Raw genomic sequence first — 22325 nt, 5'->3', positions numbered from 1 at the left:
GAGACTCAACTGGACAGAGAGAGCAGCAGCATAATTTCCCAGGAGGCTTTGCTTTGGTGACGGCAGGCTGGGCTCAGCTGGCACTGTTGACCAGAGAACCTAAATGTGGACCTCGGTGTGTGTAGCCGCTGTATCCCAGGAGAGAGCATTTGGTGACCAAGTAATCCAAGATGCTTTACAGATGCTGTAAATCTTCCGCCTCGCCTGGGGATTTAGGCTTATCACTCCCCACTGTGTTTAGTGACTATGGGCGAATCCTTAAGGCTGACCTAGATTTAAGGGGACAACTGGAAGCCCCCTCTTAGCAGGCAGAATGTCAGATAACTGGGGCCATCTTGAAAACTGTCCTGTCTTCTGAAAGTCTTAAATGTGCTTGGAATATTAAAATATAGCATTGTTTATCCCTGTGATTTTATATGAATACCACCTAAATATGCATTTTTATTATCCAAATGCCATGTCCAAACACGTTTATCAAGCAAAATAATTTTGTTTTATGTGTCTTTGGGAGTTTTGTCCAATTGGTTGGTTGGTTTGCTTTGGTTTGGTTTGGTTTGGTTTGGTTTGGTTTGGTTTGGTTTGGTTTGGTTTTTCTCTTGTGAAAAGCCAAAATGAGACTGTATGGTGAGAGGATATGGCCGGGTCCAACATCCAAACAGATCTTTTGAGACAGGGAGGCTAGCCTGAAATTCATTGTGTTGCCCAGGCTAGCCTTGAACTCACGCCAATTCTTCTGACTCCTAAATGCTGAGATTACATTGTGAGCCACTATGACCTGCTGACATAGCTTGAGCACATATGTGTGTGCATATGTGTGTGTATGTGTGTGTGCATGTGTGCATATGTGTGTATGTGTGTGTGTGTGCGCGCACATGCATGTTTATGTGCACATGGTTCAGGATGCCACAGAGGCCAAGCCAGGGCGTTCTCCGTGATTGAGAACTGCTTACTGTGTGCTCTGGGAACTGAGATCGAGTCTACTGCAAGATCAGTGTGCACCCTTAACTGCTGAGCCATCTCTCTAGCAAAAATCATTTGCTCTGAATTCTGCGTTTGTGTGGTGTGGGTGTCACCCTGAGTCTTACTGTTTTTCTTGTGAAAAGCAGAAATCAGACCATGTGGTGAGAGGATATGGCCGTCTCCAACATCAGAACCAAAGGTTTCTGCACGTTTTGTGTGCTGGCGCCTCATCTGATTCCAGTACATCAGTAAAATCTGTCTTAACAGCAGAGCCTAACATGAATTAACAGTGGCTCCGAGTCATGTTTTAAAGTGCCTTACTTCTTGTGGATTTCTGTAGTTCCTGTGTGTGCGTGTGTGTGTGCGTGTGTGTGTGTGTTACTTTAAATATACAGTCTCTAATGAGGTTTTTAAACTAGGAGATTATAAGTAACGTAAATGTAAGATGTGAATAAGACACATTTAAACAAAGCAATACGTTTAAAGATTGTTCATGTCATTCATGATGTCTGGTCTAAGAGTCTGTGCAAAACTGCATCCTCTGTACTTGTTGGCCTTTGACCTCGGGCTCCACACCAGGCTAAGTGTATAGAGAACATTGCTTCATTCAAACCAAAGACAATGCAAACTTGATGACTGATTGCCTAATTCATCAGCAGATCTATCATTTTATCATCAAAAGCCCTGTGCACCACTTCATGCATCAGAGATGAATTAAAAACAAAAAAACTACCAGCTGTGTAACCCCAGTATACAGCCTGGCAGATGATACAAGACTTTTGCGTTAATAGAAATTGACAGGGTAGAAATTAGTAATAAGTCTGGGGGTGCTTCCTTTGGAAATGTGGGATATTCACTGATGGGATATCATGCCACCACAGTGTGTTTTCTTATTTTGAAGCTTTTACCCTTCCTTTTATATGAATTTTATTATACCTAATGTTATCTGTTGTTTTTGTTATGGCCGGCACAGTTCATAAGATTGCATTTAAATAATTTCTTCTATTAAGTCCTTTATCAACATCCCCTTTCAGAAGGTCACTTCGGTAAAATTAAATTTTTACGAGTCAACGTTTTACTCAGTAGGGTCGGCCTCTTCCTCCTGGGCGTAGCGGTTGACTGTGAACACCGGCAGATTTTTCATATCATCTTCTCCCTGCTGATAACAAAGCGACCAGAGAGGGGGCTGTGCTGGAGACGTGGCTCGGCTTTTACAAGTGTTTGCTGCTCCTGCACAGGACTGGAGTTTGGTTCCCAACAGCCATGTCAGGCAGCTTCCAACTCCAGCTCCAGAGAATCCACCGCCCTCTCCTGGCTTCTGAGAACATGTGTGTGTGTGTGTGTGTGTGTGTGTACACACACACACACACACACACACACACACACACACATACATACATACATAATTCTTTTAAAAAACAAATCTAACTCATTATGAAGAAGTTGCTAAGGCAACTGAAAGACTGTAATCGTCAAAAGCCAGAGAGAGAACTTAAGAATAGCTGTCTCCTCCTTTGGTAAGATTTTAAATATGTATCTAGAAAAACGTATGCTATGCTTATACTCATGCCTCCAAGGCCAGAAAAGGCTAAAGTTACAGGAAGTTGTGAACCATCTGACATGGGTGCTGGGGACTGAACCTGTGTCCAGGAAGAGCCGCCAGTGACCGTGATGGCTAAGCCATCTCTCCAGCACCTAACTTTTCACAAAGGAACCTGACAGCCAGGTCTCGTGACCTACACTTAAAATCCTAGCACTTTGGAGGCTGAGGCAGGAGGATCCAGAGTGAAGCCCCCCTCCTAACCCCCAGCCACAAAGCAAGACCCTGCTCTCAAAATAAAATAGAAATGAATAGCTTTTAAAATACTGCGGCATTCACGAATGAGACGCAGCTGGTTTTTAACGTTTGTAAGTCCAGACTAGTTGCTGTGGTCCTTCAAAACTTCAGTACACACAGTTATAACTGTGTAGTATGCACACACTGAGAGAATTTGATATAGGCTTATAGATTATTATATGAGAAATATCAGAATGAGACGCCTAGGGACAACTGCATAATTTCAGTGTGAACTGCATAGAACCAGCTGTCAGCATCCCTTTCCGAGAGCACCAGAGGCACCCCTTTTGAAGTCATCACAGCGAACCCCTGCAGATAGGGGACCCAACTGGTGCTCCTCTGCAGAACTGGGGAAGCTGGCTGATCCGGGGCACTAACAGTAAACTGACGACGTTCTCAAGAACCTGTCTGTGGAGGAGACTGGGAAACTAGATCGTGCTTGAGTAATGACTTAAAGAAACACACACATGGGGGTTGGGGATTTAGCTCAGTGGTAGAGCGATTGCTTAGGAAGCGCAAGGCCCTGGGTTCGGTCCCCAGCTCCAAAAAAAAGAACCCAAAAAAAAAAAAAAAGAAACACACACATGCATCATGGTCCACCCCATTTCACTGGCCAAACACGAATCCAAAGACAAGGGCATTAAGAATTTCAAGATGGTGACCACAGAGCATCAAATAAATGCTAGGCATGGGGGGCTGGGGAGTAGGGGCTTTTCATCTATAACGTACCAGTTGTACCTTGTGGATATCGACAAACTAAAGAACAAACAGTGCTTTCTTGGCCAAGCTGTCCCTGTCACAGCCTATCCTTGTGCGACCAATCATAGTCTCAGTAGGACTAGGAGCTCGTGGTTTATTCTCACACTCTGGTTCTTTTTCCTTTCCTCTAGTCATGATCCACAAGTCCTATCTAAAGACTTGAGTCTCAGCCAGGCAGCGGTGACACACGCTTTTAATCCCAGCACTTGGGAAGCAGAGGCAGGTAGATCTCTGGGTTTGATGCCAGCCTGGTCCATGGAGTGAGTTTCGGGACAGCAAGAGCTACACAGAGAAACCCTGTCTTGAAGAAAACAAAAACAACACCAAAAAAGACTACAATGAGGACATAACTGGGAGTGCCCAAGTGAAGCCACAACTCTCATCTTCATGGCAATAAGAGATAGTTTATTCAGGAGCCATTTTGAGTGCTTGTGACCCAGGAGCCCAGATTTAGGTTTCCCCAGATGTTCCAGTGTGGAAGCAATTTCATGAAGTTTTTATACTTTTATAGGACAAAGAAAGTCATAAATCGAGACAAGTTTAGAATTCATTGGTAGGGCTGCTCCCTCTTTTACCAAGACCCATCAACATGAGCTGCATTCGAACCAAAACTGTGAAGAAGGTGGCCCGGGTCATCATCGAGAAATACTACACGAGCCTGGGTAATGACTTGCACACCCACAAGCGTGTGTGCAAAGAGATCAGCATCATTCTCAGCAAAGAAAACTTCGGAGCAAGATAGCTGCTATGTATGTATCTGATGAAGCGGATTCAGAGAGGTCCTGTGAGAGGCATCTCTGTCAAGTTGCAGGAAGAAGAGAGGGAGGGGAGAGATAATTGTGTTCATGAGGTCTCAACCCTAGATCAGGAGATCATTGAGGCAGACCCTGACACCAAGAAAGTGCTGTAGCTTCTGGACTTTGGCTGTCTGTCTAACCTCCAGGTCACTCAACCTACAGTTGGGATGAATTTCAAAACACCACGTGAAGCTGATTAACCCGTTATGCCATATTTTCAATAAACCTGAAGACAAGTTTTAAAAAGAAAATTCATCGGTAGGTATGGGGAAATCAATAGGAAAGCTTTCCTATAGGCCCAAGATGCCACCTGAGCTTTCCGGTGGTGGAAGTCAGTTGGTGGAAGTTAGTGGTCTGCTAAATTAATGCATTCCAAAAGATTTTTATCTATAAGTTACTAGATGTTAGCTCTGACACACAGGTAGGCAAGGAATGGCCATTCCTTAGAGCTAGAACTAGCCCAAGATAGACCTCTGGAGTTGCAACATTCCAATCTCTGCACAGTCCTGAAGTTCTAAATCAGTCAGCCAGAATCTGCCATACACCTCCTTTTCAGGAGCTTTAGTTCACACACCCTGGCTGTCTCCTCTGACAGCCATGCCTCGTGTCTCTGCCTTCCTCTGTCTAGACCTCTGCTTCCTTATTCTTTAGCTCTTCTGTCACAGTGGTGGCTACCTCACCCTGAATGAGAGGTAAGACCAGGTGAGTACTCACAGCCCCCACCCCCCAAGTCTCTTCCTGGAAGAGAGCTATTTCTGGCAGAAGGTGCTTGGCCTCTTGACTGTTGTATCTCCATTTTTAATGGACTGGCTGTAGTCGATGTATTTTGGTTCATCAAAGCCATCTGCTCTGATGGTATTAACACACAGAAGCCAAAAGAAACAAAAGAGGCATGAGTAATCTGGATGGGTGTCGGCAAAATGGGCCCTCATATCCTCCAGGCCTGACAACAGACGGGCCCTCCTTCTATCACCATAGTTTTTTTTTTAAACAACAATAATTAATACTTAGGCCAGGTCCTTTTATCTAAGGTGCTCAAAGGGCTTTGTGGTCATTAACCCATTAGTTTACCTGCCTCAAAGCCACCCCAAGGTCAGGAGGCCTCTCCATACAACAAAGAGAGAGGCCATGACTAACTGGCAGGAGGGCAGGGAGGTAGAGGTCACCTATGTAGTTCACCTGGAAAAATTCAATGGAGACATCTCCCGAGTCTGTGGCAGAATCTCATTCTCAAGAGTTGCTGAGTGGATTCTCAGGAATCCATCCTATCCTCTGCAGGGCCCCCTTTCCCTTCCTACAAGATTTAGCCTTACAGTTACAGGGTGGGCAACACTGCTGGTCCAAGCAAATGAATCTTCCTTGGAGGCTCTTCTCTCAGCAGAGAAAATGGCCTCTTTTGTATCAAGGAGACTTGTGAGACAGAAACATTCCAGCATGAACCTGTCGAGGGCTAGCTCTGGGTCTGATGTCTTCATAGGCAGTCTCCATTACAGATCATATGCTGGAAGCCACACTGTGAAAAAGAATCTTCTCAGAGACATTAGACCCGCCCACTTCATCAAGCCATGCACCTGACAGGTGCTCCACATGGGACCAGATGCTATGGTGAAGACCCTGATACACAAGCAGCTTTGAACCTAATCAAGGAAGTGAGGTTCACGCAGATAAGGGAGGTTCATACTGATAGGTTCACAGATTTTTAATGGTTGGTTGGTTAGTTGGTTGGTTGGTTGGTTGGTTGGTTGGTTGGTTAGTTGGTTGGTTGGTTGGTTGGTTGGTTGATTAGTTGGTTGGTTGGTTGGTTGGTTAGTTGGTTGGTTACTTGGTTGGTTAGTTGGTTGGTTGGTTGGTTGGTTGGTTAGTTGGTTGGTTGGTTGGTTGGTTGGTTAGTTGGTTCGTTGGTTGATTGGTTGGTTGGCTTTTTTTAAGACAAGGTTTTTCTGTGTAGCCCTGGCTGTCCTAGAACTCACACTGTAGACTAAGCTAACAGTAAACACAGCGATCCTCCTACCTCTGCCTCTCAAGTGCTAGGGATTAAAGGAATACACCATAGCCTGGCTCATGTCGACACATTTCTTATTCATTGTTAGTCATTTATTTTCATTTATTATTTACTCTTATACTTTTTTGACAAATAAACTCATAAACTGGGACCCGAAGGTTAGGATTTCTTTCATTTTGAATAGAATGTATGTTTAGGTACTGTAGAGTTCGGTAGAAGAGAATCAGTGGGGGCTGGAATGAGCCAGACAGGCAAGAAGAGTCTAGGAGGCATGGTGAGCCAAACCTCAGAGGTAGAGAAAGAGCTTGGGGAAGAAACAAGGTGCGTGGAAATAAAGGTGAAGGGTCATTCAAAACGGGCACTGAGCAGGTGAGTCTTCTTTTTGAGGCTCTGAAAAGAGTCAATTTGTCTAAGCCTTGCAGTCTGGAGCCCTGGGTGCACTGATAGGGTGGAAAGGGTAGAGTCAGGCCACAGGGCATCTCAACACCAAGCCCGGTGGGGTCTTCAGGTTGAAAATGGGAAGAGACACAAAGGAGACTGGAGGGGAAGAGGGTCGCTTTGTAGGCTTTGCTTATGTCAGCATAGGAAAGCATGAGTATGTTATTTCGGTGTCGGCTGGTGGAATCGTAGGAATTCCCTCATTTCTGAACCTATTAATTCCCAGATGCAATGAGACCCACGGCAAGTGTGTTAATGGGGATGGAGGCGATAAGATAGCAGCCAAAGTCCTGGGAGATAGTAAGAATGGTTGGTCCAGGAAAGAGCCTACTCAGTCTGAGGGGGCGGCCAGGGCCTCAGGAGTGATTGTCCAAAGACAAGGAAAGAACAGGAAAAAGGATTCCATCTGATTTCACAGTTTTATCCACCATCACCTATGTGAAGGCCAAGGAAGGTAAAATTACACTTCTATACGCCCCAGAGAAAGCCCGGACGCTTTGTTGAATGAAAGCTCCTCAGACTCTTAGGATTAAGATCAGAGTTTGGGGGAAGCCTCTGCAACAGACCTTAAGCACACTGGGATATAGTTTAAGGAGATTTCCCTAAAGTCACACCTCTCTGGGGCCAAGGCACCTCTGGTCAGCAGTAAATAAAAAATAATTGTTCTCACCAAAGAAATCTGGGTTAAAAAGTTGCCATGAAACTGGACTAGGTGTGTCTTTCTGTCCTTCCGGTTCTTTTTATAGACACTTCTGGAACCTGAGTGAGGTCCTGCAGGTCCTTCCGCCCATTTGAGGAGAGATTAAAGCACCTGAAGTTGTCTCCTCCTTACTCATTTGCAGTCACAGCTTCTACACCAGCACAGCCTCAGAGGCTTCCGGAGTAGACTTAGGAGGTAAGTCAGTCCAGGGCCCTTGGTGTTAGCCATGAACCGGGATGACCACTCCTGCCCATGAATTTGGAATGGCTAAAGGAGACTAAGGCTGGGAGTATTCTAATGCAATGGGGTATTATATGTTTGTTTATTTTGCTGCTGTTGTTTTTTTGTTTGTTTGTTTGTTTGTTTGTTTTTTACCAGAATCGATATAGGGTTATTTTTCTAGGCTACTTCAGATAAGTCAGGAATTTTAGTGCTAAATATCTGTAAAAGTTACTAGAAGGTAGGAGGCATTTTGTATACTCTTTTGGTGAACAAATGACAGATGTTTAATAATGGCCCTTTGCATTTGATTGACTTGAATTAAAATGAAAGAAGAGAGAGTCATGAAAATTACTGGGGAATATGGCTCGCCTGCCTGCTTTATTTTTTAATTGGTTATTTTATTTATTTATGTTTCAAATGTCGACCCCTACCCGGTTTCCCCTCTGAAAACCTCCTATCCCATCCCCTCCCCCATGACTTCCTATCCCATCCCACTCCCCCATGACCTCCTATCCCATCCCACTCCCCCTTGACCTCCTATCCCATCCCCTTCCTCCATACCTCTATGAGGGTGCTCCCCCACCCACCACCCCATTCCTGCCTCACTGCTTTAGCAGTCCCTTACTCTGGGGTATCAAGCCTCCACAAGACCAAGGGCCTCCCTTCCCATTGATGCCAGATAAGGCCATCCTCTGCTACGTATGTAGCTGGAGCCATGGGTCCCCTGACTGCTTTAAACAGAACATCCATGTTTGAGATAATTCAGTCAAGAATGCATTGATTTTCTGGAGGCAGAGACAGCTCGAATCCCACCCATCAGATAAGACTATTCTGTTCGCCTTCAAATGGCCTTTGGGAATTATGATATGAGAATAGACGAATTATCAAGAATTCCCAAGTGAAGACCATTCTGGTTTTGCCCTGCAGAGTATGGAACTGAGTTAATTTTGAAGGGTTTAGGTCAGCCTTCTTGTTTCCTTCCTTGGTACCCTGTGATACCAAGCAATAAACTTGGGGTTAACGGGCGGTGGCATTCCTATCTTTGTAGACTCTATTTGTAGCCAGCAGATCTTTATCCCACCCAGGAAGACTGGTGTTTAGGTAAGTGTGGATAGTCTAACTCTCCAATATCTGGGTGACTGTTCCCTAAAGCCATTCCCTGCACATGCTCAGGTGTCTTCATTTGGAGAGTGCCAGTCGGCATTCTCGTGGGTGGATACGAAGTCACTCGTTCTCTTCACCTTTTTCCTCACAGGAGACCAGACGTCCATTCTCGTGAGGTCTACCTATAAGTCACCATGTATGAGGACTGCGTGAAGTCCACAGAAGACTATTACCTCTTCTGTGACAATGAGGGGCCGTGGGCCATTGTTCTGGAGTCCTTGGCAGTGATCGGCATAGTGGTTACGATATTGCTACTCCTGGCCTTTCTGTTCCTCATGCGGAGGGTGCAGGACTGCAGCCAGTGGAACGTGCTTCCCACCCAGTTCCTCTTCCTGCTGGCCGTGCTTGGGCTCTTTGCACTTACTTTTGCCTTCATCATCCAGCTCAACCAGCAAACTGCCCCTGTCCGCTACTTCCTCTTTGGGGTTCTCTTCGCTATCTGCTTCTCCTGCCTCCTGGCTCATGCCTCCAACCTGGTGAAGCTGGTCCGGGGTAGAGTCTCCTTCTGCTGGACAACAATTCTGTTCATCGCTATCGGGGTCAGCCTGCTGCAGACCATCATTGCGATAGAGTACGTGACCCTCATCATGACCAGAGGCTTGATGTTCGAGCACATGACGCCGTACCAGCTCAACGTGGACTTTGTCTGCCTCCTGATCTACGTCCTCTTCCTGATGGCCCTCACGTTCTTCGTCTCCAAGGCCACCTTCTGTGGCCCGTGTGAGAACTGGAAACAGCACGGAAGGCTCATCTTTGCCACCGTGCTTGTCTCCATCATCATCTGGGTGGTGTGGATCTCCATGCTAATGAGAGGCAACCCTCAGCTCCAGCGCCAGCCCCAATGGGATGATGCGGTCATCTGCATTGGCCTGGTCACCAACGCTTGGGTCTTCCTGCTGCTCTACATCATCCCTGAGATGAGCATCCTCTACAGATCATGTAGGCAGGAGTGTCCTCCTCAAGGCAACATCTGCCAAGTCCCCGTCTACCAACGCAGCTTCAGGATGGAGAACCAGGAACCCACCAGAGGTACATGGCCGAGGGCCTGGGGCAGGGAGGGAACTAGATAGGTAGCAAGAACCTAGAGGGATCGCAAAGGCAAAAGTCAGCTTTTGGGTGAGTCATGTCAAGTATAGAGACAAAGCCTTCTAGAACCAAATGGAAACTACATCCTCCAAAACATAGGCTTTATTTGGAAAGAACAGGACCAAAGAAATGGAAGGTTTTCGAGGAAAAGGTGTGACTGTTGCTGGAAGCTTGGCCAAAGACACCAGCCACTCTAAAAGGAGTTAACTAAGCTAGCAAGGTGGCACACAGAGAGAAGGATATAATAAGATCAGGTGTTCAAAGTCATTCTTGGTGACACAGAGTTTGAGACCAGCCTGAGCTACATGAGCGTCTCGAAAACATCGATAACGTAAACAACCAGAATAAAATGAGTTAACCAACCCTAGATTAGGCATGGATCGGGTCATGCTAAGTTCAGACCTGTTGTTTATCAAGCTCCAATGTAGTTCCTGGCAAAAGTGACTGACATTTTAAAAGTTTAAGTCTGAAAAGTTAACCTGTCCAGGTAAATGTAAAACTCATTTGTGCGAACCATCGCTCTTGAGAGTCACGGAGCTCAACAACTTCCGGGTTTCTATTTTACAAATTATTCACTATCTCACTAATAATAATAATAATAATAATAATAATAATAATAATAATAATAATCTTACAAGGTTCTATTACAAAACAGCGACCAGAAAGACCATTTAATCTGAATTCTAAGTAAGAACTCAGATGCGTGATCATTAGTAGACAGGAAACTACTTACATGACGTTCTCTTGATAATCTGAGGTCACATGTTTATCCATATATAAAACCGATCCACCTGTCTCTGTTTTGTTAGGGGTTGACACTGTCCATGATACCAAAGATGCTTGGTCCCCATCAACCTGGGGGAAATGGTGGCTAATTTCAGCTCTCTGGAACTGTGTCAAAGCTCTTTAATTGCTCTTAGGAAACATCTGACATCATTCAGAGCTCAGCGGCATAGCTTTACATCAGTTTGGGTGTCTTAATAGACAACTGATTTCCCCCACTTTCTCTCTGTTGTGTAACAAAGACGCTATTTTATCTATTATATGGGACACATAATGTTTGCCGGGCTCAAAGGCGTTTATCGTAAGCTTTCCTTTCAAGTATGTGACTTTCTGAGCTGCTATCAACAGCTAATTACACATTCAAATTAAATCCTGTCCAGATAAATGCATCTATTAGTTCCTTTCAGTTCGGTTGATGGACAGTCGGAAATTGACACCATACATCCTTCCTACAAAATTAGGCATTGCTGTGGCTGCTTCCTGTCAGGCCCTTGAGGTTTATGGGGGATTGCAGAGTCTGCCATTCCTTAAACTTCCTTCCATAGGTCCCGCTTGAAGATTGGATGAAAGGTGCTGGTTTCCTTGTTGCTGCTGTTGTTGTTGTTGTTGTTGCTGCTGCTGCTGCTGCTGTTGTTGCTGTTGTAAAATCCCAAAAAACAAAATCCCTGAGACAGAAAAGTTCTTACAGTACCATATCATCCCAAAGCTCACTTATAATAACCCTGATTCTAAGTCCTCCCAAATGTTAGGCATGTGTTTAAAGTTGTAGGGAGGGTACCACTCTGTCTCCAACAAACACATTTCAAGTGTTGCCAGGAGTGGAACAACAAACTCCTAAGCCCAGTACTTGGGAGGCTGAGACGAGACAGCCAGTACAAAGACTGAGGCCAGCCCGTGCTATGAGATGAATTCATGGCCACATGGAGTACATAGTAAGATGGTCTCAAGAACGAAGTGTTATGAGGGAAAAGCCTCAGAGCTTGCAGAAGTATTTGATAATTAATTTGGTCATAACTAAACTATTATCCAATCAAGATTAGAAAAATCCAATTCCTCAGATGGGTGATGGTGGTGGTGGTGGTGGTGATGGTGGTGATGGTGGTGATGGTGGTGGTGGTGGTGATGGTGGTGATGGTGGTGATGGTGGTGGTGATGGTGGTGGTGGTGGTGATGGTGGTGATGGTGGTGGTGGTGGTGATGGTAGTGATGGTGGTGATGGTTATGCACACCTTTAATCCCAGCACTTGGGAGCCAGGAGGAAAACAGATCTCTGAGTTCAAGGACAATCAAAATAATAATAATAATAATAATAATAATAATAATAATAATAATTAATAATAATAATAATAAAAACAGAGAGAGAGAGGAAGAAAGAGAAGGAAGGGAAGGATGGAAGGAAGGAAAGAAGAAAAAAAGAGAAGAACTCCATTTTAAGCAGGAAATGGTCTGCTGATAGTAGTCATTACCGGAGTCATTTGTGGGGGAAGAAATGAAGAGTGTAGTTTTGTAAAATTGCAAATTGCCATCCAAGAGAGGGTAAAGTCACCTGAACATTCAGGCCTGAGACTAGATCAGAACTTAAGTCACCTAGGAAAACGCGCTTATCAGAACACGAAGCGAGTAATTCAGGTACACTAGAAGGCGTAGGGTGCTAGCAGGAGCCAGCACCTTGGGAAATGGCAAGCATCATCCTGTGAAAGCAGCTGGAAGGCAGGCTCGCTGGCCGCTGATGGTGTTTATTGAAGTAGCAATCACAGTCGAACTAAACAGATGTGTGGCGAGAGAGAGGAGCCACGACCTTGTTCTCAGCCTCATCTGTCTCCGCCACTGACACGGGTCTGTGATCCACTAATGAGACATGTGGGGCACTTGGGGAGGCTCTGTGGAAAACCACAGGGATGATTAAAGGGTTTTAGCGTCAGACGTGTGTGGAAAGGTTAGGACAGTAAAACTGAGTTGGTAGTTTTAAGTTTTATGCGCCTTTCTCATAGCCGATCCAAGCTCTGTCTGTCTCAGCGCTATCCTAAAACATGGCATTTTGTTAGGTCCGTGAGGCACACGGTGGCCCCGTGACTCTTCTGACTCACGCTGTTTGCAACTGCGGCTTCATCGGCATGGTTATTTGATTTACAGCTGGGCTTATAAAGCCAGGATTATGCAGCTGAGAGAAAAGGAAGTCAGGGGTGGTTAGCCAGAGAATCTCACATGTGTGAAGACATCTCCGTGGGAGGCAGTTGTTCTGCCACTTTACATCTCCAACTAAAAACAGGCTACAGTGAACTTGAACCAAAGGATGAAGGATTGACTTTAAATGGAAAAATAAGAGATGGCAAAGGATTTGCTGATCATTCAGGGGGATTAAAGAGTCCATCCAGTTCCTGGAAGGCTTTGGAAAGATCATGCTTTAAAATCGCACTCGAGTAGCTTATGGGCCTAATTCTAGAACAGGACAATATCTGGATACAAATGCAATCAGTCGTGTGCTACAGGGCAGAGCGCAGGGAAGCTTTATCTATATTGTAAATGTGTTCCCAAGAGCTCTCCACTGGGCTGCATAAATAGCTCAGTTGGTGAAGTGCTTAGTTCGTGGGCGGGAAGACCTGAATGTGATGACCTTGGAAAACAAAAACAAAAAACCAAACAACCAGATGTGACATCACACAAAGCACGTGTCCTAGAATTGTGAGGACCACAATTCAGATCCCCAGCAGCCACAGAAACGCCAGCCAGACATGGCGGCCTTCAAATGCCAGCCTTCACCAGGCAGAGACAGACAAGAGATCCCCGGAGCAAGGTGGCTACATAGATTAGCCAAATTGGAAATTCTGGGTTAAAGGAGAATCCTTACCTCGGTGCATAAGGTGCAGTGTGATCTAGGAGGTACTCAGTGTCAGTCTCTCACCCCTGTATATGTGTGCATGCAAACACACCATAACATGTACAAATTACCATGGTGAATGGTGTCTACGAAACAACATTCAAGGTTGACCTCAGGGCTCCACACATATACACATGTACATGAACACATACTCGAACACACACACACACATACAGCTATCTATTGGTAGAATTTTTTAAGCCACTGGCTTAAATAAGACTCTTTATTTTTTCACTTGTTTTGATTTTTTTTTTTTTTGAGGCAGGGTTCCATATAGCTCAGGATAGCCTTGACCTCCTGACCCTCCTACCTCTGTCTCCCTCGTGATTGAACTCCACTCATATAGCCCATACTCAGCTTCACGTGGGCCACAAACATATCTACATATTCTCACAACATTTGATTAAAATTTCCCAAGCTCAACATACTGTTAGGCACTGGGAACACTATCGCAAAGATACCCAAGAATAGTGCCGAAGAACGTGTGTATATAAGTGAAGTAATTAAAATGTAAAATATGAGTGAAGAAGCCATTTATAAATTATGTTTGCGCTTAATTAACTCATTTGTATGTATCTGGGATGACAGCGTCCTAACATACGCCTCTTTAATTTGATTGGTCGGTGGGCTACGTTGTTTTCTAGTTGAAGTTGGTGAACTTGAGAATAATTGTGCTCCTCGGTGATAGCTAATCCTTCCAAATCAACAGAGCAGTCGTTCACACTGAGGGCTTGCAGAGATCATGAACATGGTAGAATGTCAGGCACAGCTCTCGTCTTCACACAGGGCTGCTCCCCCTGCAGCAATCACCAGCTTTGTCCACTGTAGACTCCATAGAATATCGTTCATCTCAAGCTTGCGGACAGCAAGACCCCCATCTTCAAAGGAATCTGGGCAGTTTTCTCCCAGTGCTTGGATGGATACGCACGAGCCTAGAGTGATTATTTTCAAAGGTATTGGGATAACGTTAAGCAATGACTGAACAGAGTAAAAATGACTCGAGGAATATTAAAGTAAGCAAGACACAAGAAAGCCAGTTCTGCAAACATTAGACCCTTTGGGCTTCCCTGGAAATACCAACTTGTGTTGGGTATAGTCCTTTTATAACTCTGTATTTTGTTGTTTGTTGTTTTCAATTTTTTTATTTATTTCTATAGTGTGCGTGCATTTGGACGTGTGTGTGTGTGTGTGTGTGTGTGTGTGTGTGTGTGTGTGTGTGTGTAAAACTTTCAGGAGGTGGTTTCTCTCCTTCTGCAGTGGAATCTGGGGACAGAATCCAGGTTGTGACAGCAGTTGGGAACAGAAAAGAGCTTCCCAGAAGCTTGGGAGTCTAGTGGACAGGGACACAGGGGGGAAAGCCAGTGAATGCGTTCCAACTTAGAGTTTTGTAAGAGAAAGAAATTCTGGCCTCCTGTTACACAGTAAGTTGTACTGTGTGTCGTCCAGTTTGTTTTTAATCTAGAATAAAAATTTAACATTTTTTCACCATAAATAATTGATTCAGGGAGCTGGAGAGATGGCTCACTGGTTAAGAACACTAACTGTTCTTCCAAAGATACTGAGTTCAATTCCCAGCAACCACATGGTGGCTCACAACCATCTGAAATGGGATCTGATGCCCTCTTTCTGGTGTGTCTAAAGACAGTATACTCATGTACATAAAATAAATAAATCTTAAAAAAAAAGAATTGGCTAAAGAAATATGTTTTCCTAGATTTGAACAAGATAGATAATAGATAGATAGATAGATAGATAGATAGATAGATAGATAGATAGATAGATAGATGTAACTTGGGATTTAACAAACAAAATTTAACAAACAAATACATATAATTTGCTTGTTTATAATGTATATATATATTATGTGTATGCATATATATATATAAACATTACATGGTTCTCCTCTAATGTACAACTTAAAAATACATTTAGGAACTGGTGAGATAAGTAAGTGGGTAAAAACACTTGCTGCTAAGCCTGACCACTTGAGCTCATTCCTGAGAACCTACTTGATAAAAGGAGGGAAGCAACCCCACGTCCTCTGACGTCCGCCCTCATGCTGTAGCACATGCTCACATGGGCCTCCGCCCAACACAGGAAATAGTAATGAAAACATTCAACAAATGACAAAAGAGCCCGGATATGGCTTAAGGGTAGAGTGCTTGCCTAGCATACAGGGGGAACAGATATTTAACACAGCACTGTTTCACAATAAAACAACAACAACAAAAACTATTCCACTCTTTAAATAGTTGTAGGTGGGAGCTGGAGAGATGGCTCAGCTCTTAAGAGCACACATTGTTCTTACAGAGGACTGAGCTTCAGTTCCCAGCACCCACATCAAATGACGAGAAAGCACCTGTGACTCAAACCAGAGGCTTGATGATGCTCTCCCCACCCCACCCCACCCCCACCTCAGCACACGCCTGCATCTGTGTGCATGTGCACACAAGTACATAACATTAATTTTTTAAAAAATCTCCTTTTAAAAAGAGTTATAGACCAGGAAGAGATGAGAGAGAGAGAGAGAGAGAGAGAGAGAGAGAGAGAGAGAGAGAGAGAGAGAGAACTGTGGCCAATAACTAGAAATGAATAGATAGATTGGGCTCTTGTTGTTTTTGACCCAGTCTGGTGGGAATGTAAGGATGAAATTACTTATTAAGAGAATGAGTGTGAAGGAGTCCCAAAGGTCAAACCAAGGACTCACCCAGTCTTCCTACATTGAAGTAAAGACGTGCATTCCCTACATTATAGGATCCAACCCCTCTAGAAAATGTCAGTAGGCAGAAGCTGTCAGGGTCAGTCATAACTATGCCACTATCAATAACATACAAAGTATAACTCCCACACTCTTTCCTGTATGTCCCAACCTAAGAGCTTGGCACAGACATTGACTGTTTGCATCCTCAAGAAGCTTCAGAACAGACTTGCTGTTATGAGCATCAAGATCTTTCTTTCCATTTCCATCAGGAAGCGACGTGAAGGAAAGGTTGAAGACTTGACACACAGGGAGAGAGGACAGGGGTAAAACAAAGAAGATGGGAGTGGGTAACACAGATGGGGAACCAAGCTGACCTCCTCTAGGGTCTAACCTCCCAGCACCGCAGCCTAAAGTGTGGCCACTAATGATGCTGCTACATCTACGACCACCCAAACATGAACATGTATGAAGCAGGTGTTTGGCCAGAGACACAGAGCAGTTCCTGCCTTCAGAGAGGTCACTGCCTGTTGAGAAGTCTGTCGCTCAACAAATGACTGTGTGTAGTTATTCTGTGACAATATAATATTTCTCTAAGGTTCTCTCTCTCTCTCTCTCTCTCTCTCTCTCTCTCTCTCTGTGTGTGTGTGTGTGTGTGTGTGAGTGGGTGTGTGTGTCTGTGTCTGTGTCTGTCACGTACATCCCTTAGGTGCCCATTTTTGTGGTACTGGGACTCAAACTCATTGCCTTCCAATGTTAGGCAAACCCTGAAAATAATTTTTATTATTTATAATATCCAGTTTTAAGATTTGGATCCAAATCGATCTGTGTGTGTAATACACTGTTGTGAACCAAACACTCAAGAGACTGAGGCATGAAGGTCAGCATAACTCTGAGGCCAGTCTAGATTACACAGGAAATTCTAAACCAACCTGGGCTACAGAGCAGGTCCCGTCTCAAAGATCAATAATGAAGATGAATCCAATCTTGTAAAGAAGTCAGCCTTCGGGCGCTGTTGAGAGTATAGCTTAGTGGTCACTGTTAATGCCAATGTAGTGGCCATTCCATCCCAGGGCCGTGCCCTTTTTTCTGAAAAATTAAAGATGGTTCTCCTACCTTTGCAGTTACTGCATGCCCATATGCTTCTCCTAAATATATAAGCTCTATCCTTATACAACCCTCCTCATAAGTGTTTAAAAAAAAGGTTCTTTTAAATCAAAAATTTCAAGTGCTGGATACAGTGGTGCACTCCTGTAATCTCAGTATTTGAGGGCTGGAAGTAGTATCAGGAGTTCAAAGTTAGCCTCAGCAACATAGTGAATTTGAAGACAGCCCAGGCCACAGGGCACCTTGTCTCAAAATACCAGATGAGGGATTGAATGGATGGATGAGTGAACAAACCCATTGGGTTCTTTCTTTTAATAGCTGCGACAACCAAGTAGCTTTTAAAGCCACAAGAGCCTCTCTGCAAGCCACTGAGCCTCCTCACAGTCCCGGTGACTCTCCAGCACTAACACAGCCCTTCCCTCCTTTGGCTTTCAGCCCGAGACAGTGATGGAGCTCAGGAGGATGTAGCACTAACTGCACATGGTACTCCCATTCAGCTGCAGGTAAATGTGCTCCACTCATTCACTTAGGAGAACACGGCAAGCACTCTCCCCTTTGTCTTCTGGCTCTATGTTCAATGACCTTTCTGACCCAAGGGAGGACAGGCAGGGCAGGCCTGAGCCACACAAGGATGGCATAGGAGAGACCCCTTTGAGCCTAGTTCAAACCCACTGGTCTCCATTCCCTCTACCTCGCTGTGTCTTCCTAGGAAAGACCAAGTCATACAGAAAGTCCATATGATACTGGGGAGGCTGGTTAACCTTCGCGCCAGTGTCAATGGAAGACTGCAAATACGAGTGAATGTTGAGTCTGTTTTTAGTGTCGGCGATCTAAATCCATCCCCTACATCCTCGACTTCCCCTGTGAATCACTGTCTACCCCTAACAGCCCAGGCCATCCTCAGAACACGGCTGGGTCTCGTCACCATCTGTAAGCCCAGATGGATGAACCAATTTTAATCCTTTGAGGCAAAAGCAGAGGGAGTGCTCCTGAGTAGATTGGACGTCACACATCATGCTGGACACGTTGAGCTGTGATGGCTCAAACACAGTCAGATCTGGAAAGCCCAAAAATACCACATTGGGGAAAACCTCTTTCTTTGTGGGGATCAGAAATCTCAGAGTAAAAATCGCTCTTCAGTTACTCGTTCACTGAACTTTATGAGACAACTGGCTAAGCTCTGCCCTCCCATCTATAACTGAGAATTTGTGTCACCCTGAATGGCACTTAGATCAGGACATAGCAACCTGTCGTTTTCTGTAATTAACCCTGGCAGAGGAGAGTTGAGGGATAAGAAACTTTTGCACAATGAAAAAAAAAATTAGCCATTCCTGCAAACAGTTAAAAAGTTTCTTGGACGCATTTCAAATTCCTCCTTCCCCCCTCCCCCAAAGTCTAATGACAATGACCAACAGTGGAACATGATATAAATAGGTTTGTGTGACAGTTCCCAGTATCAACTTTACACAGCCTAGAATCATTTGGGAAATGAACCTCAAGAAAGGATAGTTTGGCTCATGGCCATATCTGTAGAGGGGTGTATTAATCACTCAATGTAGTGTGGGAAGATCCAGCCCACTGTGGGCAGTGCCACTCCCTAGGCAGGTGGTCCTGGATCATATAAGAGGAGAAATAGAACTGAGCACAAGTTAATAAGCAATGAACATGCATTCATTTTTCTCCGCCTTTAACCTTGGGTATGATTTGGCCAGTTGTTATAAGTTCCTGTCTCCTTGACATCAACCTGGAATAAGATAAAATAAACCTTTCGTCACCTGAGTTGGTTTTCGTGAGGATATTTATCACAGCAACAGGAATGAAACTAGAACAATTTGGTAGGTTTGTTTATTTGTTTGTTTGTTTGTTTGTTTAGCTAACAAAGAATTAAATGATAGTGAAATGATAATATTTGGCTCACAAAGTTGCTAACAACATCCCATCCTTCCTTTGCAGACTGTTGATCCCAGCCAGGAGTATCTCATCCCATGAGCTACATTAACCCCACAACAAGATGCAGGATTATAAAGCTACCTGAAACAGCATAGAGACAACCTTGAAGACCGTCCTGCTCAGCACAGCCCCGAAGGGCCCAGAAGAGCACTAGACACGCTCTCAATGAAACATCTGTCCTGTCCCCTTCCTCTCTCCTGTCCCTTCCTCTCTGTTTCCTTGCCCTTTTCACTCTTCTGGACACAGCCTCTGAAGACTATCATGTCCTGCACAATTACAATCTTGTTGTCACCCTACTTACTGTGTCTTCTGCATTTATTTAACTATATACTATATAACTACTTAGCTATATAATATATGTCTGCATATTTATATATATATATGTCTGCATATATATGTAATATATATATTCATCCCAAGATATGATATTCTACTTGTCTGTATGTAAAGTATGTTGTACAGTGTCTGTGGAGGCCAGAAGATGTCAGATCCCTTGGACCTGGACATAAGGACAGTTTGGAACCACCTGATGTGCACAGAACTAAGCCCTGGTCCCCTGCCAAAGCAGCACGTGCTCTTAGCTACCGAGTCCCTCCAGCCATCACCCCTACCACTTCTTTGTAACAGGATTTCTCTGTTTTCTGAGGTTTGCTTGTTTGTTTTGCTGATGTGTGCACATGCATGCAAGTGTGTGTGTGTGTGTGTGTGTGTGTGTGTGTGTGATATCTGTGCCATGATGTGCTTGTAGAGGTCAGAGGGCAACCTCCGGTGTCACCTGTTGCTTCTATTTTCTTTGAGACAAAGTCCTTTTGGCTGTTTGCTGCTGTATAGACCAAGCTATCTGGCCCTTTCTCCTGTATATGCCTCTTGCCTCCCGGGAGAAGCACACTAGGGTTCCAGACACATGAGCTAGCGTGTCCAGCTTTTACGTGAGTTCTGGGCATTGGAATGCACATCCTGATGCTTACACATAAATACTTAACCACTGAGTCATCTTCCCAGCCCTGTTCACTTGTGTTTTGGGCCAGGGTCTTGTGATGTAGATCAAGAAAACTTCAACTTCCTCTCTCTGCTGCCAGAGCATTTCCTCCAGTTTGGGAGGGACCTAGCATTGCACACCTATGGCCCACCACAGACAGTCTGTCATCAGACATAGGGGTTACTTCCTATGAATAACTCTCTAGACAGCTACAAGAATATCTTAAATCCTTCACTTTTAGCTGTATCTTCGAAAGTGAGATCGCTGGGCCATATGCAAATTTCATTCCTAAGTATTACATTATTAAATTTTAATATATTTATTCAGGGTGCCCAATGCGTGGCATGCTTGTGGGAGTCAGTTCTCCCTTTCCCCTCTGTGGGGCCCGGAGATCAAACTCAGGTCATCTGGCTTGGCGCCAGGTCCCTTGACCCACTGAGTCATCTTGCTGGCTGCATCCTGGATTTTTTTGAAGAGGCGTTCTATTTGCTTTTTATCTCTACACCATTCTCTATCTGTCGGAAATGGAGAGAGTCTCTACAGCTGCACCTCCCTGACGGTGCTTGTTATTTTCTGGGCGGCTTTGTATTCACAATGGCATCCTAGTGGGCGGCAAGCGTTTGGTCGTCTTTCATAAAGAAACCTTTGAGAGCCTGAGGAGATAGTGCAGTGGAAGAGCACATGGCCAGCATGCACAAAGACCTGGAGACAATCCCTGGCGATGTCAAAACAACCTAAAAGGAAAAAGGAAGCCGGGCCGGAGAGAGGAAGGGAAGAGAGGGAGGGAGGGGGAGAGAGAGAGGGAGGGGGAGGGGGAGAGAAGGAGGGAGAGAGGGGGAAGATGGATAGATGGAGGGAGGGAGGGAGAGAGAGAGGGAGGGAAGGAAAGTGGGAGGGAAGGAGAGAGGGAGGGAAGGAAGGAGAGACAGAGGGAGGAAAGGGGGAAGAGCAGGCAGAGGTGGGAGCGATGAGTCAGCAGGTGAAGACATTTGCCACCAAGCCAGATGACTTCAATTCCCCTCAGGGACCCACACAGTGGAAGGAAAAAAAAGCAACTGCACACACTTACTGGGGTGGGGCATACAACCATTTACCCCACACACATGTACACACAAATAAATAAATGTACTTTCTATTAAAGGGAGCTGGGTGTGAAATTTGAAGCTTGCCTAGTCTACATAGGGAGTTCCAGCCAGGGCTACATAGTGGGACCCTGGCTCAAGGAAGAGAAGAGGGAAGGAAGGGAGACAGGGAAGGTGCAGGAAGGGGGATCCAATTCTGATGGACCTAGAATCATCTATAAAATATAGAATCCTCAGCGACAGCATATCCATCCCCGAGCACTCCATGGACCTCCCACAGTATTGCCACACTGAGACAGCTAGAGCTAATGTGGCAGCAGACTGGCCTGCGTTCGCGTGCCATTAACAGCTGATGCTCATAAAGCGCATCAAGCTTCGGCCATGAAAGGCAGTCTGCCACCTCGCCTCGGTGTCTTTGATGGCTGGTGCCTTTTACTAATTGTCGTGCCTTTGTGTCTAACACCAGCTCCTCCCAGTGGTTTCATCTGCCCTCGGTTTCTTAGATGTTTCAGATGCAACAGGACCGAAGTCAGAGATGTGTGACCCAGCCAGCTCAGTTAGTCCACAGGGTCTCAAGGGAGGGAGGGCGAATGGATAGGAAAAAGACAATTAGACAATGAAGCTGGTTTATTTTTTTTCCAGTCTGCTTTTATATCATTCTAGGTACAAACAGAGAATATGGTCAGTCCTAGGGCATAAACAGAGTAGATAAGGAACAAACAATGTGTAGACAGGGAAGGTAAGAAATAAACAGAGCATAGACAAAGGCTCCATGATTACTGTACTCGGAGTCTCAACAAGACCCATCGAGACACAAAGAACGCATTCCTCAGCTGTATTCCTCAGAATGTTTGGTGCTAGGGAGCAAACCATGCTGTATGTT

The 22325-nt window shown here is 44.9% G+C and overlaps 1 protein-coding gene and 1 pseudogene across 3 annotated transcripts; both read left to right on the top strand.

The window, feature by feature from the left end:
* Positions 1 to 3406: 3406 nt before the first annotated feature.
* Positions 3407 to 4553, top strand: Rps17-ps7 (ribosomal protein S17, pseudogene 7; annotated as a pseudogene).
* A 3033-nt stretch (positions 4554 to 7586) lies between these two features.
* On the top strand, positions 7587 to 19678 carry Gprc5d (G protein-coupled receptor, class C, group 5, member D). 3 transcript variants are annotated; one of them, NM_001109254.1, is made up of 4 exons: positions 7587 to 7688; positions 8971 to 9908; positions 17867 to 17934; positions 19385 to 19678. In NM_001109254.1, exons 2-4 carry the CDS (start codon positions 9014 to 9016, stop codon positions 19418 to 19420), a joined length of 999 nt encoding a protein of 332 aa, NP_001102724.1. In that variant the 5' UTR covers positions 7587 to 7688; positions 8971 to 9013; the 3' UTR covers positions 19421 to 19678. The 3 variants fall into 3 exon arrangements, with proteins under 3 accessions (NP_001102724.1, XP_063142648.1, XP_038964151.1); XM_063286578.1 differs by lacking the exon at positions 7587 to 7688 and having other exon boundaries at positions 8606 to 9908; positions 19385 to 19677; XM_039108223.2 differs by lacking the exons at positions 7587 to 7688; positions 17867 to 17934 and having other exon boundaries at positions 8615 to 9908; positions 19385 to 19677.
* Positions 19679 to 22325: the final 2647 nt, after the last annotated feature.

The sequence above is a fragment of the Rattus norvegicus genome, chromosome 4 (assembly GCF_036323735.1).
Source record: "Rattus norvegicus strain BN/NHsdMcwi chromosome 4, GRCr8, whole genome shotgun sequence".
In the NCBI taxonomy this organism is placed as follows: Eukaryota; Metazoa; Chordata; class Mammalia; order Rodentia; family Muridae; genus Rattus; species Rattus norvegicus.
The sequence above is the reverse complement of the archived record's forward strand: the minus strand, read 5'-3'. Positions and strand labels throughout refer to the sequence as shown.